This window comes from Gavialis gangeticus, unplaced genomic scaffold (assembly GCF_001723915.1).
Source record: "Gavialis gangeticus isolate Ggan-Ray unplaced genomic scaffold, GavGan_comp1, whole genome shotgun sequence".
Classification (NCBI taxonomy): domain Eukaryota; kingdom Metazoa; phylum Chordata; order Crocodylia; family Gavialidae; genus Gavialis; species Gavialis gangeticus.
Window position 1 is genome coordinate 42924504 of NW_017728996.1, and position 18794 is coordinate 42943297.

Here is an 18794-nt window from a genome sequence, read left to right on the forward strand (position 1 = left end):
TTTTTTTTTTTTTTTTTTTTTTTTACTTTCCCTTACACTAATATCAGGAGTGTAGTCCCACAGAACATGAAATGCCTCTAAAACTCTGTGTCCAGTTTCAGCGCACACTAAGCTCACGGTTGAGGTGAAATGTTCTTTTGTAGCTAGGGATAAGGTTCAAATGAAACTGTCTGCTTGGGAATAACAGATGCATTTGTGCATGCTGAACAGGGAGACATTACAGTCGCATAACAATGTACCAAGTGTCCTTGTCTTTTCCCCTTGTGACTGCCACAAGGCCAGGATTACCCACAGAATTGAACTGCTGCAAGACATTACTTTCACAATTTACTATGCATTCTTTTGTCATGTGCTTATGTGGAATGTGTCTCAGTCCAGATCCTAACATAATGCCCTCGTGTCCGTTTACCTCCCTTATACTGTTGTATAGAATTCACGTCGGAAATCAAAATTCCAGAAGTAAAAGAATTAGAAAATAAGCCCGTACTTTCTCAATTAGAAGATGAGATTTCCCCCCCGCACCCCTTTTTAACATGGTGGGGGGCTTGCTTTACAGTTGAGCACAAGGCCAGGTCGGGGGAGAAGCAGGCAGGTGGGCAGCTGCTGTGACTCTGGCCCCAACCCGAGGTTGGGGTTGGGGTTGGGGTTGGGGTTAGGATTGGGATTGAGGCTGGAACTGAAGCTGGAGCCACAGCCACAGCTGCCACTTTCCCCTTGTTCCTCCCAGTACTTCTGCATGCTCTGCCACTCCTCCCCCACACCCCCAGTCTCCCCACAACCAACACTGCTTCTCTCTCTCTCTCTCTCTCTCTCTCTGCCCCCCTGTCTGCCTCACTACTGCTTACCTTTGCTTTGCACCAGCAGGCTCTGTCCCTGCTCCAGCGTGGTGCATGGAGTATGATTCCAGCCCAGCACCTAGCAGTGGTGCAGAGCAAAGGTAAGGGGTGCAGGGGGTTGAGTGTCAGGCAGTGGTGGGAGAGACTTTGGGGAGGGTGAAGATGGGAAGAAGGGGGGCAGGGACCTGAGGCTGCGGGTGGTAGAAGCAGCACGGAGAGGGAGGGAGAGACAGTGGAAGGGGAAATTGGGGCAATATGAGGCTGTGGGGATGGGGTTGGGGCAGGCACAAGGGCGGGGGGTCAACGTGTGGGGGGGTAAGTGCCTGCCTCTGACTGCCTGCCCCCTACTACCTGCCCCTCACTGCCTGCCCCACTACTGCCCATCAGCCTGCCCTACCACGTATCCTCCTGTTGCCTCCCCTACTGTCTGTTCCTCCCACCCTGCAGTAGTTGAGGGGGGAAGAATTTAAGATGATCCTCCAATAATTAGATTCCATACATGGAAAATTATTATAATTTTATAAACTTTCTGCGTATAGAATCTAATTATTGGGGGTTCATCTTACATTCAGGGTCCTTGTATTCAAGTAAATACAGTATACATCGGCACTTTCTTCACATTGTACAGTTGAGAAATATTCATTGATGAATTATTCATCGGTATCTGTGGACTGTGTATGCTGATGAGACTTATTCATCAATATCTGTGGACTATGTGCACTGACAAGACTTTGTAGAACTTCATTTATGCCTTTTTTATGTAATGAATCAGTGGAAGAAACAGATGACACCCCTGTCAATGTGAGACTGCCTGGTGGTATTAAGCCTCTTTAAAGACTATCTTTTCTCAAAGGAAGTAGGCATTATTAGGGAGCCAAGTGTTGTCTCAACAGAGTTTCTCAGTGCTTTACCTTGTGTAGAAACAAGGTCTGTTGGTATTGTTGCAAATACCAAAATTTCTCTTCTCTATGGCATCTACAAAGGGATAGGCGTGTCTTTATTCTGAAATTTTATTCACATGTTGAGAGTACCAAAAATTATGATATAACTTGAAAAGACCATGCACATGGCTTGACAGGGTTTATGAAAACAATGAGAGGTTCCTATACTAAAAAATAAAAATGTCACAAACTGTTTTGATTCATTTGTTTTCAGAAGCAAAGTAAGGATAGATTTGGGCTTGAAGGAGATGAGGAATCAACAATGTTGGAAGAATCTGTTTCACCTAAGAAGTGAGTTTGCACCATTGAAAAATTTTTCTTTCCATAGGAGTGAATAAGTTTTGGACAGTTACCTTTATACCAGATATGTTTTAACACATTTTTGTTTAAGGCAAGATAGTTTAAAAAACCCGGTCTGTGTTCTGCTCTGCAGAGCAAAACTTCATTTGAGGGATGAAGGGTTTGACCCAAGACTACTGCTTGGATCTAAATGTTCCCAGTGTGTGTTGATAAGCTGTGAACTATAATAATGAGAGTATAATTCAGTGAAAAAATGTATGCTGATCTGTATAAAAATAAATGTAGTTAGTGGTATGTTGCATAGTCTGTCTTTGCATACTTAGACTAACTAGATTTTGGTAGCTTACATTTGCTGTGTTCACAGCTTTCACTGGTATTTGCATTCCACTGTATTTTCTGGCTCTTATCAAGTGAACTGTAAGCAATGTCATTAGCACACTTTTGTTTACTATGCAAGCAAAATCCACTGATAACATTTCAGATGCCATGAAAGGCAAGGTATGTGGATTTTGGCCCACAGTGCCGTTGAAGGAGAGAGGGCTTGTGACTACTTCAGTGGGGTGGGGAGGAGGAGAGAATTAACAAGATTGCTAAAAAGTGGTGAAGAGTGGTATCCTAGAGCTGGCATGATTCTTGAAAAGGAATATTAAATTTTCCCTTAATACAGTGTTTCAGGGCAAAGCAAAGTTAAATGAAGCCCTTAAGCCTTTCCATGAAAATCAAACGGAAAGGAATGTAGTGTGTCTTCACTGTGTGAAGGTCTGACTTCGATTTATTGTGAAACATGTGACAGATATGAGATGGAGTGGAGAGATGTTTTATTTGACCTTATTATGAGTTTTTAATTGTTGACATAGTTCACATGTTCTTCTTTGCTTCTCTTCCATTCTCCTCCTTCCAGGTAGGTTCCAGAACATACCTTATAAGAGTAGATGCTCCACTTAGAAGCTTAAAACATACAAGAATGTCAATAACTGAAATTACTGTGACTTTTTTCAACAAGTTATTGCTATTTGAACCAAATTTATGCTAGTACTCCCAACAGTTGGAACTTTGATTTAATATGAGCAGTTGATTGTGTCTGTGCCTAATAGTAACTTCTTTGTTTAAAGTACATTTTGCCCATTATCTGATAGACTGGCAAATGAAATCTAGGTTAGAATGGTCTCAAATTGCAGCCAGGGTAGTTTAGTTTAGATATTAGGAAAAACTTCCTCACTAGGCACGTAAGAAAGCACTGGAGCAGGTTACCCAGAGAGGTTGTGGAATCTCCACCCTTAAAGGTTTTTAAGACCTGGCTAGACATCCCCCTTGTCTGGGATGAACTAGTTGGAGATGACCCTGCTTCAAGCAGGGGTTAGCCTAGATGACCTCCTGAGGTTCCTTTCAACCCTGATTTTCAATGATTCAATGAATGACTGTCAGATGCCAAATGTAAGTAAATAGGTGAATTACAAAAGAGGGCACCAATTTTGTCCCTGCTCTCAGCCATGCTTGGAAAGTCTTCCCGAAGCATTCATCTTTCTATTTGATCATCCTGTTTGATGCATGGTTGAAACAAAACTGTTGTGTTTATGATTTTAATGGAAGTGACGTGGCTCCCAACTTCAAAAATGTATCTTTGTAACTGTGGCAAAGTCATCATAATGAAGACATGAAGTGTCTTTCAGTTTTTTCTTCATGGCTTGTGCAGGTTGAAAAGGTTAATAAAAATTCATTTGTTAAAACACTTGAGGCTTTAGAAGCTGTAAAATGGCTAAGTGGAAGGAGTCTGACGAATTTAAGAGTTCCCTGCTTAGAAAACACAGGAAAATCAAAAATTAGTTTACAGGAGGTTAAAGGAGCTAATTTGTGCTTTCCCTTTTCAGATCCACCATTCTGCAGCAACAGTTCAACCGAACAGGGAAGGTTGAGCATGGCTCAGTAGCATTGCCTGCGGTCATGCGTTCAGGCTCTAGTGGCCCAGAAACTTTCAACATTGGCAGTATGCCTTCGCCCCAGCAGCAGGTCATGATTGGGCAAATGCATAGAGGGCACATGCCTCCACTGGTGAGAAAACTAGTTGTTTAACATTCTTTGAAACCAATCTGGAGTGAGTTGTGCAGAGGTATGCATGTGTGTATGTGCACGTTTCCTGTTACTGTGTAATGACTGGGGAGTGAGTATGTGTTTGTCAAACCTTCAGCTAGGTTGCCTGATAAACTGCATATTTGAATGTCCCTGTACTGTTTAGAACATGAGTGCTCACTGTTTTAGCCAAAAGGGTTAGATGAGTGAGGCAAGGCTGGTCTACAGGCTGGGTTGAGCCCTGAGGTCCCAGAATACCCCCTCCTGGTGCCATAAGTTGGGCTTAGGGCCTTAGGGGTCTGGCACTACCCCTGCATGCCCAGATTAGGCACTGGGGGTCCAGTGCCACCCCCTCCTTCCCACTGTACTCCAGATTGGGTCCCAGGGGCTTTGTGCTGCCCACTACCTTCCCCCCTAAGCACACTGGGATTGGGCCCTGACACCCAGCACTCCCCTTACCCAGCCTTGTGCCCTAGAATCTAGTGCTCAGGGACCGGGGTCTCCATGGGTTTGGAAATTTGGCAGGACATGGTGTTGTGGGCCAGGGGTTGAGCACCCCTGATTTAGAATATTGCAGTCAAATGCCACTTTTGAATTGTTTACCTTTCTCCCCTTTCTCTTAAATTAATTATGTGAACTTTTACCATGCCTGGAAAAAAGAATAGGAAATTGGAATATTGAGTAAAAATGATGTACGTTTATATCCACGTTTACATTGTCCTAAACACTCCTCTATTTAGACATCGTTTTCAGCTTTGGATATTTCTGTTAGTCATTTCATGGAGCATTTTGGTCATGTTTCAGGGTGCTCTATGCACTTGAATACAAAATAAATTTGTCAAAATGATTTGAAGACTGACCATATTTACTTGAATACAAATCAAGGTTGTTTTCCCCCCAGTTGGCACGGCGGGGGGAAGCCCCTCATTTTATAAGCAGGTACAAGAAAATCTCACTAAATACATCGTCTGTCCTTAAACTTCTGCCAAAAGCAGTATAAGCTCAGCAATAGAAACCAACTATGAAGTTGATTAAATGCAGCCAGCATGCGCCTAACTATAAAACACATTGGGCAAACATGCTGGTTAGCACAGCCCATCTGAGTAAGACATACGGGTGCCCATTAAATGCAGTTCCCCTCATTGCTGCCTTTTTTACAGCCACAGTGAGCCACTGAATGTATGAGCTACTGTGTACATTTTGACTTCCTCTTCACTCCCACAGCTGAGCTGTGCCTTTCTTTCCCAGTTTCCACTGATTCTTGTTTCTTCACCAGCCTTAAATGCCTGGTAAACATCGCCAAACAAGCCGCCAAATGATTCACCCAGAATCCTTCTGTCACCTGTTCTCTGTCTGTTGCATATGATTCGTGTGACCCCACCCTTCTTGAGGTGGAGCCAGGCCAGGTTACCCTGAACCTCATCTGCATATACATTTTTGGAGGCTTCCAGGACTCATGGTGAGAACAGTCGGTTCCAGTCATGAGTGGGGGTTAGTCAGGACATGGATGCTTTGTGTGGGGGCACCTGGAATACACTCGCATCCTGAGCAGTGCTGGGCTGTGACGTCACCATGCCCTGAAATTCTGTTGGTTCTGCTGGGGCCCAGGACAATGAATTATATGATAAATCATGAGCCCTTTGGCTCTAGATTAATAATATGCATGATTCGTAGTATACTTACTTGGCAGGGGAAATACCACAGCCAAGATAAAGTAATTAAATTGGCACTGTGTACTAGAGAGTGCACTCTTGTCTGCATGCAGCTAGAACTACTTATGAGAGTCTCATAGTTATTTTCCTGCTGGCTAGCTTTCAGTGGGAGGATCTCAGCTATATGGCGACTTTATGGAAATGGGAGATTCCTGCCTAGCTTGCTCCTGTGGCCATATGGCTGAGGGCAAATGAAACTCGGGGGGCATCTGAACCCCAAGCCTCCAGCCTTGGGCCTGCATGTAGGATGCCTGCCAAAAGATTTGAAAGTATCTGAAGCCCCAGGCTGAGAAGTTTGGGGTGGAGGATACTTGCCAGTAGTAGGGCCACGTGTGGTTCTAGAATGATCAAAAGGATTTGGAACTGATCTGGCTGATTTGGCTAATTTGACCCGGGACACTAAATATTTTCCTTAAAAAAATGGCTTGTACTGTATATAAATAGGTCCCAAAGTGCTCCTTAAAAGTGTATTTATGGAGTATCTGTACAGAAACTTAAAGTAGTTTCAAAAAAGGTAAAATGCATCAATTCTGGATGAACTAAGTCTATGGGTACCTGCAGTAATTAGCCTCTATGCAAATTACTACAGGTATGTTTTGGTACGCTTATTTTAAGGTCAGTGTTTTCAAATGTGTTTTTCAGTTTCACATGCTCAGGGAGAGCAGGGTCTGACAATAAGGAGTGGGGCCAGGGACTGCAGGGGGAAGAAGTTGGGACGCGGGGCAGAGGGCAAGGGGGCTGCCTCACCTCTCAGATTTATTTTCTCTGCTGTACTAGTGGGAGGGAGACAAATTCAAGGCAAACCTCCAATAATTAGGCCCCGTACCTAGAAAATTGTAACAAATTTGTAAATTTTCCATATATAAAATCTAATTATTGGGGTGATGTTATACTCAAGTAAAAACAGTATTTAATTTTAATTTATCTGTATAACTCTGTCAATTTCTACCAGTTTTTAAATATGGTGTCCAGTAAGATTCTTTTAGTTTAGAAGAGTGTTTAAGTAGGAAGGTCTGTATACATGTTCTCTATTCTCTACGTCCTGACAGTAGTCTAGTTTGGATCACCAGCAGTGTAATACAGAGCATCATTATGTTACTACTGTGTAGCAGCAAGTAATTATTCATTTTCATCTAAAATACTTCAGTCCTCTGACCACCTTATCACACCAGTGGCAATTTAATTTTAGATTTATTTTTAATGAAGCTAATGTAGTGTATTACTACAGAAAATTGATTACCATATCCTGGGAATAAATTAAAAACTCACATCAACATTCATATAAAATATGTTAGGAAAGCACTGGTACTCTTAATATTAGGTATGTTTGTGAAAATTCAACATTTTAGAAATACATACAACTAGAGGATTGCACAAAAAATGTTAAACCATCTTGAGAAGGAATCAGAGGAATGTCTGAATGACCATATTCAATTGTTGGATGACATAGTTGAAAGGATAAGATGATTTCAGCCTCAGACTAGAACCATAACAAGAGAAATAGCGAAGGATGCAAACAGGGTCCAGTGCTTACTGCCCCTGTTACCTCAAACGTCACAGACAATTATATCCCTCATTTTATATTTCATGTAAAGAATTTTATTTCCCCGCTGTGTTTTGTACTGTTAGCATAATGCTAGCTGTATTAATGCTTTGTTCTTAGGGTTGCTGCCTGTAGCCGTGTTGATCTAAGGACATAGGCAGACAAGGTTCTTTGGGTAGATGTGGTACCTTTGATTAAAGCAACTAAATAGTTGGAAAGATTGTTCTTTGCAAGCTTTTGGGCACAAAAAGGGTGCCTGAAAGAAGGGTATTTGTGCCTGAAAGCTTGCAAAGAACAATCTTTCCAACTGCTTAGTTGGTCTAATCAAAGGTACCACATCTACCCAAAGAACCTTGTCTGCCTAATGCTTTGTTTGGTATTCAACATGAAAAGTTATGCCAGGTAACATAGACAGCAAGAATTACCACCTTTGTCAGAAAGCAGAAAAATTCTTGAGCTGATCTGTAAAATGGTAAATGGAACGCAAATGCATTTTCTAATAATAACTGTATGCATTACATAGACCTGTTCATAGCAAAATGTTATATTCAAGGAAGTTTCTGGGACTTTTCAGTCTCCTTTAAATAACTATAGGATTTTTTTAGTTGTCTCTGTCAGTTAATAGAAATTACTGACTACATTGAAAAACCTCCTCATAGCTAAAGAAATTCCTTACTTAGTAGCCAGTCAAGTTTTCTGAGGTTGTACAACCCTGTAAAAGAGCAGTTACATACTTCAGAGATTGGATAGGTTTGCCTCCTTCCCCACTCTACCGCCTTTCCTCAGCCTTCATCTCATGGGTATGAGCCTAATGACATGCACCAAGAAGCCAGATGCTGCTGCTTAGGGTTGTTACCACTGGGAATGTGTAAGGAAGTAAGTTATCCACTAAGGTAACACTTATTTAATAAAAAAGGGAATAGAAGACAGCAAGGACAATAGGGAGCTGGGCTCAGATCCAGGAAGCTACTTAAGAGCTTAACTTCCTTTGATATCAGTGGATAGAAGTTGGGTGCCCCTAGCGGATCTACCTTAGCAGCTAAGTGTCATCTTGAACCTACCCAATATAGCAGTTAATAGTGGCAATGTATTGTGTACGTCAGGGGTGCCCTTGTTTTGTTATTGTTCTTGCCCTTTCTCCCCCAGCTGGGAAAACAACAGAATACGTACACAGGCCTGTAATCCTTATCGGTCTATACAGAGCACCAGAGTGGTCTTAGAAGCCAGGCTGCCAGTTCTGCCCCTGACAAATGCATACCATTAATACTTAAGCTGTCATTCTTTGTTCTTTCTGAATAATGCAGAGGCAGTCTGCACATAAGATAATATGAATAAAAACTATCATCATTTACATGATCTCATTTACTCTGTGTGTAGCATATAGCAGAAAACATCTCACATCTGCCTAAATCACTGTTTGTATCTTGGCATACACCATTTTTCCTTGTTTCTCTCACAGACCTCAGCACAGCAGGCCTTGATGGGGACTATAAATACTAGTATGCATGCCGTTCAGCAGGCACAGGCTGACCTCAATGAAGTTGATAACCTACCACCTCTAGGACAAGACATGGTAAATTTCTTGACACTGGAGAGTCATCTTAATGGTCAAAAGATTTCTTTCGTACAACATGTTTATTGTCCCTAGATCTAGACTGGTATCTCTGTAGCTTTATAAATAAGATAAAAATCCTGTGTTTGATTTACAGATTCTGTGCAGGAAACTTGTTCTATTTCACTCATGTTAACCTTTGGAAGCTGCATATTGAGCCTAGCTCTCCCTTCCTGCACATCTATGCAATTCCATTTATTTCAGTGAATCTCTGTTTTTGTAACTGAAGGTAGACTTTTACCCAGCATACCTGAAAAAGCAGGTATACACCTCCCTCCTGGACATTTGGAGTAAGTAATTCCTGAGGGGAGAGACACTGAAGCAGTAACTATAAAACAAAGCGAACATACTGGGTACAGCACAGCTGGGTGTTTAGTTTTGGTTTTTGTTTGTTTTTTTCTTGTAGAGACAGTTCAGGCCCCTGATGACATTAACACAAGTGTGCATGATCCTGTCACACATCTTTGTGGCTCTTCACCCCTTTTCAGATACTTGGCTTGTCAAATCCACAAAATAGAAATGTCATCCTCTCTTCTGTGTCATTGGGCCATCTTGCTTATGGTGTTCATTCCTAGCAGTTGTTATGTAACATACTGAAAAGCTAAATTAAAAAGTATTTGGTGATGTATTTGAACCTTAAATCTCATTTGCTGTAATTGCTTCTTTTTAAAAGCCTTTAGAAAGAATGAAAAACCTGTAAAGGACTTTATCTTACTACTTTGCTCTGTGTTCCATTGTAGTCCTTAATTCTCTGTCTTTGTTGGTCTCCAGGCATCGAGGGTATGGGTTCAGAACAAAGTAGATGAATCAAAACATGAAATACACTCTCAGGTTGATGCCATCACTGCAGGAACTGCTTCTGTTGTTAATCTCACGGCAGGTAAGATACAGTGATTGGACTTTCCATAGCAGTGAAAATTTCAAATATGCATGTTCCAGCCTATTTTCAGCAAAACGGGACACATCTACATGTGCACATTACTGCGCATTAGACTAATAAAGCATCACTGTCTACATGTGCACAGCAATTACTGCACAGTAGATTAATTTAAAACTTTGTTTGCTAGTACCAACAGATACAGATACTAGAAAATGGCACTTTAACGTGCCTAAGTGCACATGTAGATACTGACCCAGGAGCAAATTGCTCTTAGTCAGCCCAGGTAACAGTTGGCCACAGCTGCTGCTTGGCTTAGTCTCAAGCTCTGGGAGTGTGGGGGAAGAAACTGTCCCGTGGTTTCAGGGGCAACGCAGAGCCATACAGACCCAAAGTCCAGCAGATACTAGGACCCAGAGTCCCACAGCATGCCTTCTGGTGCCAGGATCCAGCTGGGTCTCAGCAGCCGTAGGGCACAACTGCTGTCTCCCAGCCTCGGGGGTTTTGCACACCCCTAACACAAGGAGATGGCATCAGCTGAGATCTCCCAGCTGTATATATGGCATGGCAGGAGGTGCGATTGTGTGGATCGTGCATTAGATCTCATTGTGCCTTACCTGCATGTGTAGAGGGGCCCTCAGGAACAGGGCTCTGAAAAAGATATGAACAATGTTTAGTGCCCATTAGTGTGATTCTCATCAGATAGTGGATATGGAATGAGAAGAAATCATGGGTCTCTTATTAAATTGGGCAGTACTGATGAGAAACTCATAATGTTGTATAGAGGCAGAAGTAGTAGTTAGTTGACCTTAATGGTGGCTTGAAACATGTAGTTGACACTACATGTTGATAGACTGTGTCCAAATGCTTATTATTTGCCTTTGTCCTTCAGGTGACCCAGTTGACACTGATTACACAGCTGTGGGGTGCGCAATTACAACTATCTCTTCCAACCTAACGGAGATGTCCAAAGGTGTGAAACTGCTTGCTGCCCTTATGGATGATGAAGTTGGAAGCGGGGAGGACCTCTTGAAAGCTGCTCGAACTCTGGCTGGTGCTGTCTCAGACCTGCTGAAAGCTGTGCAGCCCACTTCAGGAGAAGTAAGACTAGGGAAACTCTGAACTTTCCCATGCTTCTTGACTGAGGAGTAAGCTCAGTTAAATGATCTTTATATTAAGTTGGCTGTTCTCAGAGCTGTCTGCTTCATGCTCCATCCAGGAACCTCTCCTGACTACTACTTTTGTCTCCTACACCTTACCTCTGACTTCATGTCTTTTAAGTGCTGCAGCCAGTGATCTTAGAACAATCAATATTATATGCAGCTCAAAGTAACCAGAAAAAAAATCTTGCTCCTTAGAGCTGAAATAATGTGATGTAGTATTAACTGGGTAATACTATACTAATTGTGTATAAAACTTGGACCAATGTATATTATTGCTGGATTTAAAGTCAGGACATTTAACATCCATTGTTTCTGTTTCCTAGTCATTGCTGCTTCTTACTTTATTCCTTTTTAAATTAAAAATTGAAGCATCTTGAATGTAATCCAATATAGCATTCTCTTCTGGTGGGAAATCTTGAAAAATATTTGGTTTCTTTTCTAACTGCAAGAGTAAATTACAGCATACTGGGAAATTAAGAGCTGCCAGTATCTAATTAGAAAAAGTATCTAATTTGAACATTATAGTGTTGTGTAGTAGCAGGAAACTAGTCTTTCTATCAGCATTTTAAGGAAATAAAAATTCCGTTGTCCAAGAGAAAACCAAGGTTACATCTCCCTAGTTCTTAGTTTATGGAAAAACCTCAGTAGAGATTTCAGTGGTGTTATCCTGTTTACAGTAATGTGCTTAAGAAAAGTGCTTTTAAAGAATCCCAAAATTATAGAAAAGTTTTTCTTTGTATAAACCAGCTTATTTTGCATCCATTTGATATTTTTCTAGCCTCGTCAGACAGTTTTGACAGCAGCTGGAAGCATTGGGCAAGCCAGTGGGGAGCTCCTGAGACAGATTGGAGAGAATGAAACGGATGAAAGATTCCAGGTTAGAACATTTGAACTCTCAGTGCCAGAGCCCTACACACAACCCAGTAGAGCATGATACTGTATATAAAGTTATTATAGTGTCCTAAGTCCACATGCAAATTTTGTTTTATTTGCTTTCTATAATTTTGTTCAAAACATAAACTAATCCAAGCCTTTTTTTTATTTAAAAGTTCAGTTTTCTTTTATTTCTGTCATCCCTATTTTCTCTGGGTGAGGTCCATAGCTCACTTTTTGAAACCAGGGTGTATGAATGGGTTTCAGGTAGGAGGATCAGAATTTTGAATGACTGCTAAACTGAAATGCAAAACTTTTATGGCTTTGCCATAACTTCTTTTATTTTCTTATCAAGATGCAGCTTGCCCATGGGGTACACACAGCATGGTGCACATCTGGAGCTACTACAAAAAATAAGACTTAAATCAGTGTCAAGCTCACTTGTTTTAGATGGGATTGAAGACCTCAGCTATTATTAAGGCTGTCTCTTGTTTCCATTTATAACAGTGTTTTTTCCATTGCTTATTAATTTGTCAAACTTTACTACTTTACTGAAAATTTTTGGGAGGGAATGAGGGGAGAGGAGCTACTGCTTTAAGAAGTTATTATTATCCCCAGCTTAGGGAAGGAACCATTGGTATACCAATGGAAGTGAGGTAGAAGGGGGCCATGGCCCCCAGGTGCTGGCCTGGTGGGGTGCCCGGCTGGAGAGGTCACGATGCCTCCTGTGTTTGACCCGCCCGCCTGTTAGGGTTGTATGTTTCTTTCCCTGTTCTGGCTGGAAATTCTGGCCACTGCCCCTCCCCCAGCATCCAGTGTGCCGTGATGTTAACTTCCCCATGGAAGTGCTTTGGGGTGGGAGAGGGAGTCCTGCACCCTGCTCAGATTGTCCCTGAAGGGCACAATGCAGGCATTGGCCCCTGGGTGCCAGAGACCCACGGTACGCCATTGGAAGGGACTTGAAATTTGGCAGGAGGTGCCCATGTCAAGGATATGTATAGGCCTTTTACCATTTTCATCTAATTCTACTCATAATTGGGCAAAATACAGCTTTTGAAAAATCCTGATTTTCACATGCTCGTTAGAGGCCAGCTACAGCTTCTCAGCAAAAAAATAAAACCCTGCAGATGGCATCCACACTAAGCATACTGCAGTCTGGGTTTGAGCAGGACTTTCCCTGCAATTGCATCTCTTGGCTACTGCCACCTATGTCAGTACCACAGTTGAGAGCTCTGTAGCTTTACTGCTGTTTATCTGGGTAGGGTAGAAGAGGAAGCTGCTTGGTTTGAATACGAAGGGGACAAGAGCTGGACCTATATTGGGAGCATAATTGGATTTGGACACGGAGTATGACTGGACTGGAAAGATAAGGAGCCTGAGACTGCTCCTCTCATTGACTGTCAGTTCTACTTCCTTTGCTCAGCCAGAGAGTTAGACAAGTTAGAAATTGGCTGAGGACAAATTTATGGTTCCTCTGGGAACATCAGTTGGGCAGAGTATTGAGACCTGGTCTGAGCATTGCACAAATGAGTGCAGACCCAAAGATAGCAAAATTGTCAGTCGAGATGCTGTGCTTCAATTGCCCCTGAGAAATTTTAGTTTTAAGTCTTAAACGTTTCATATTTGCATATAGTAGGAGAAACTGAACAGACGGGCAGCAAGGCTGAGAACCATTGTGGTGGGGAGAAAGAGGGTGCAGGAGAAAGTGGGAATGCTGTGATGCTGACCAGGGCTTGATAAGAACCTATATATTTTTTGAAGGGGAGCCAGTGGTGGGAAGATTTAAGGGGAGAAGGGCGGGGGGAGGGGGAGGTGCAGCTCATGCATCAGTTGATGATAACTGAGCTTTTCAGTCTCCCTGTCCCTGCCTGCAAACCAGCCAGAGGACCAATATAACCACAGTGTTATCAGCCCATCAAAAAATAAAAGGCTCTTTAGTTCAAGCTCTTCTTAAACAGCTTTTTCCAAGGAAGGAACGGGGGACATTACCAGCTGCCCTGTTGATTAGCTTCAAAAAGCCCTAAGCTGACACTGTTCTGTTTGTCTGTCCCAGGCTGATTAAACTTGAACCAGGTAGGGGTCTAGGACAGACATTGTATAAACCAGTTTGACCCAAATCAGTTAAGTCTGATACAACAGTACATTCAACCAGGTTTATCTCAAACCCGTTTCAGCCATTTTGAAACTACTTTATGTGCACTGAATTTATGTTCAGTTACATGTTTAAACCAGTTTCTGATCACTTAAACTGGTTAATGTGTAATGTCTGTCCCTAGCCATAATGAATAGTTGAATGAGGCAAGGATCCTGCTGAAAAGTAGTTTGTTATTGATTAGTTAAAGATTATGTCATAAGTAGTGTTCCGCATTTTCAGTTTTCATTTAAAAAAAAAAAAAAATTCCGTGAATTTTTTGGAGCTTATCTTCCAAACATAAAAACCAGGTTGAAATCAGGATAAAAGGAAGAAAAGAAAAAAAAATCGGTTTAAATCAGGGAATAATAAATTTGTAGAGGGAGGGGGGCCTGAGCGTGCACATGCATGCGCACATGCGCTCCCCTGCAGAAAGTCTGTGGGGAGGAGGGGCGGGGGGAGGAAACTCACCACCCCCCCAACCCAACACTGGCCCCAGCTGCCTCCCCAAACTGGCCCCAACCCCGCCCCCACACCACTCAGGGGGGCCGGGATGGGGCCAGCCTCAGTTACGCCACCAGGCCGGAGGGGGCAGAGCTCCTGGGACCCTGCACCCGCCTCGCCAGGCGCTGCCCAGCTCTGTGTGTGTGTGTGTGTGTGTGGGTGTGTGTGCACGCGTGCGCACACTCACATGAGTGCTTAATTGAAAAAATCTCTTTTATATCAGATTTGATCTCTGTGTAGAGTCTGTAAGTATAAAACTTTGGAAAAACTGATGTGAATGAAATTATTCTTGTAAAAAGCATGATCTCTTTAAGAAGATTATCATTTTCAGTTAATAAAATAGGCTGCCTGTGTGGATTTATACTGTAATAGCCGTTAGCATTTTAAAACCACTGCCTTGAAATGTTATGTAGAAGTTAAATGTTATATAGAAGCATACCTGGATTTTTTTTCTTGGTGCCAAGAGCTGATCTGTGTGAGAACCAAAAGGAAATAATTTACAGCAGTAGATAGATCTCCAGAGTGTGCTGTTTTCAGGACATATGCCAAGAGAACTTAAAGGCCGGTTAAAACACTTTATACAGCAATAAAGCCGTCTGCAAGTCTGGACAGTTCTAGCTTGTCCTCTAATGTGTATTGTAGCCATCTGCATTCATGTAGTCAAATATTGCAGCTATTTTTGAGAGTTGGGAAGAAGAAACAGAGACATTTTTCTGGCCTTCTAGTCTTTTTAGAGGGCTTTTTCTTTTTAACCATAACTTTGAGACTTAAGCACTTTTACTTTATTCCCCAATTAAATTCAGTGTACAAATGGCATAGTATCTTTTTGTATAAAATTGAGATTGTTTTAATACTAATTGTTTACAGGGTTCACCATTTTATTTTGTAGAATCACTATGTCTGTATAAACGCCATAGTTTTGGACCTGTAGGCAGCAGTTTTGTTAGTGCATTGATGTAGCAGGTTAAAGTTTCTCTTTCAGCATCTGCCCACTTAGTAAGCTTGATAGTTAGTTACACTCGCATACTGTCTGTTAGAGCATATTGCTAAACAAAAGAATATTGTGACTTGGAAGTTCTTCATCCCACCAAAACAATGAAGCATACTGAATGCAATTTCTTAAGTAGGGAACTGGAAAAAAGTCTTCTGAAGTATAGCATTGCAAGTATTAAACCAGCTGGGTCTACCTGCAACTCATGGAAGGCAGGGCCACGCTAATCATATGCACTAGTCTGAGGGGGTGACAGAGGGATTCTGGGTGAACTGTTTGGGGCCCAGTTTGGTGATGTTTGCCAGGCATTTAAGACTGGTGAAGAAACAGGAATAATTGAAAACAGAGAAAAAAAGGCACAGCTCTGCTATGAGAGTGAAGAAGTCGCCAAAATGTATGCAGTGTAGTGACTCACCATGACCAAGAGTAACTGGTGAAGGGAATTGTGCTTAATGGGCAGTACCATATATCTTATTGAGATGGACTGTATTAACCTATTCGTAGTTGGTTTCCATTGCTGAGCTCATGCATTTTTGGCAGTAGTTTAGAGATAGGCAGTATACTTAGTGAGATGTCCTTTTATGTGCTTATAAAATGACGGGCATTTTTCCCCATGGCAAGTGGGAGAAAAAACCTTGTCTTGTATTCAGATTAATATGGTACTTGGGATTTAGTATAGTGGAAGAAACTGAGCTACAGTTTTTGGTTGAAGTCTTCATCCTTCCCTTGGGTACTAGATGTAACTACTCTGCACCACTTAACCAGTAAATAGGTAGTTTTGAGCAGGTATGTCTAGTAGTTAACTTTGTATATTCTTCGAGTAATATAGTCCTGTGTGTTGAAATTGAGAATGCAGCTCTTAAATAACATATATTTTGTTCTTATGTTGTATTTTTTCACCATAAATCTAACCACTTCCAAATGGCAATTTGATGACTTAGTTCAGTAACCTCTTACAGGCCATAAAGCCATATGTCCCCCGTCCCTGCTTCCCCCACCACCTCCCCTGTCCCAGCCTGTCCTCTTGTAAAGAGTAGAACTTTTTTGGATAATAGCAATGTTTCATTAATTGTCTGTCACAGTTTGCCTTTGTAAATGAGAGCTACTTTAAGTCATCTTAAAATCAGGACATTTGAGTTCAATTTTAACTAATCCAAATATCAGTGGCAATGATTTGTTTTACCCAAAACAAGTTTTACCCTTTCTTTTGCCAGGATGTACTGATGAGTCTTGCCAAAGCTGTTGCAAATGCTGCTGCCATGTTGGTACTGAAGGCTAAGAATGTTGCTCAAGTTGCCGAGGATACAGTCCTGCAGAACAGGGTTATTGCTGCTGCCACACAATGTGCACTCTCCACTTCTCAGCTTGTGGCTTGTGCCAAGGTAAGTTTTACAATGTTAATGAAGGTTGGGCAGGGAAGGGACAGCCAGTACAGTGCATTCCCCACAGTGTGTTCCTAGTCCTCTTGCTTTCTCCTAATACTCCAAATGCAATGCTGAAATCATAGAATCATAGAAGTCGGGTTGGAAGGGACCTTGTAGATCTTCAAGTCCAACCCCCTGCCTGGGCAAGAGAAAAAACTGGGCTCAAATGATCCCAGCTAGGTAGGCATCAAGCCTCCTCTTAAAGACCCCCAGGGTAGGAGCCAGTTCCCTCTTGGTGAATACCTAGGGTGATAGGCAGACAAGGTTCTTTGGGTGAATCTGATATCTTTTATTAGACCAACTTAAATAGTTGGAAAACAATTATTAAGCAAGCTTAGTAGGGTGATAGGGCATTTATACACATACATTTGTCTGCTCCAACATGCTGAAAATCCAGTGCATCAGAGCAGACTCGCTTGAGTTTGCTAAGCACGCCAGCTGGCACACCCTGCACTGTTGCATACATTTGTATAAATGGCGAAATGCATGTCAGTGCTAAGCAAGTGGTGGCAATGTGCCCTGAAACTAAAACACCTTCAATGTGTTTTAGTTCAAAAGTGCACTGCCACCATTTTCTCGGTGCAGAAACACATGTAGCTGTTTATACAAATGCATGCGACACAGTGCCAGGCTCTATTAAAAGCACTCGGCACTGCATCACGTGCATGTGTGCATACACCAAATAGAGCTTTTGCCAGAAGATGAAGCTCTGCCTAGAATAGCCTGAGTTTCACCCTCAGAACAGCTAAGGAAGTCTGTACTCTTTTCACCCATATTTATCACTGGTACTTGTGAGCATTGCACAATACAGCACACTGTGCCAGTGATTAAAAGGACTGTTAGGGCACATCCAGAACAACACTTATATGTGGTTTGTGGCACCTCACCGCAGCACACGTGCACATGTTTGTTTCAATGCTAATTTGACATTGGGAGATCCTGGTCACAAAAAAAAAAAGCAGTATGGTGCACATGGTAGCAGTGCATGCCACCAGAAACAGAGCCTGGCTGTCCTGGCTTGCCAGCAAGGTTCCATTCAGCCATATCAGCACTGCTGCTGCCCCAGGATGCTGGCCCCAGCCTTCCCTACCCCAGCCAGACCATTTGGCATATGCACAGCAAACACATGGCCCTATATGTACACACTCAGCTGGACTGCTCTTAGTGTCTTCTTTCATTTATATTCCCCTTTTGCAGAATCTCCCAATAGGTAGGATCACCAGCGCAGAGCTTCTGAACCGGTGGTCATGGCACTTCTGAGTAGGCTCATAAGCCACATTAAAATGCATTTGTGATGTGTACATTGTTCAGGTTGACGAGTATTATTTATATAAATGTATTTCTAGTTTTTGTGTTTCTAATTTTCTAATTTTTGTATTTAAAAAATAATTAAAACTGTAAAAACAAAAACAAAAAACCCCCAAAATCCAGTTGCATCCATCAGCTCAGGCTGGAATTGGGTTGCAAGATCGGGAATTACTGCTCTAATGTATTGGTATGATAATGATTTCTAATTAATGTGTTTCTGGTTTGATTACTAGTTAAGTAACTGCACATCAAAACTCAGTTTAGAGAATATGAAATGCTGCCATTGTTCCTCAGGAAAAATGCTTGAGATTTACTGCTGTTGATGAAAATATGCTGAGAAACACAGCTTGCCTCTGAAACTGTGTGAAATGCTCATCAAAGCCTATATCCAAGATATATTCACCTGAAATTTTTCATTAAATTGAAATTCAAGCCAAGTTTGTAGTCAGAGACTTAAGCGTATCTGGCCAAATTTATGGTTCCTGTGGGAACATCATTTGGGCTGAGTACTG

The 18794-nt window shown here is 42.0% G+C and overlaps 1 protein-coding gene across 3 annotated transcripts in view; it reads left to right on the forward strand.

The window, feature by feature from the left end:
• The window catches only part of TLN2 (talin 2), a 313576-nt gene that overhangs the window by 120418 nt on the left and 174364 nt on the right, over positions 1-18794 (forward strand). For 2 of the 3 annotated variants that reach the window (XM_019504368.1, XM_019504369.1), the window contains exons 12-18: positions 1992-2068; positions 3946-4126; positions 8859-8972; positions 9783-9891; positions 10781-10989; positions 11830-11928; positions 16765-16932. In XM_019504368.1, the coding sequence (XP_019359913.1) occupies positions 1992-2068; positions 3946-4126; positions 8859-8972; positions 9783-9891; positions 10781-10989; positions 11830-11928; positions 16765-16932 (957 nt within the window). Of the gene's footprint in view, positions 1-1991; positions 2073-3945; positions 4127-8858; positions 8973-9782; positions 9892-10780; positions 10990-11829; positions 11929-16764; positions 16933-18794 lie in introns of all 3 variants that reach the window. The other variant, XM_019504370.1, reaches the window with a different exon arrangement.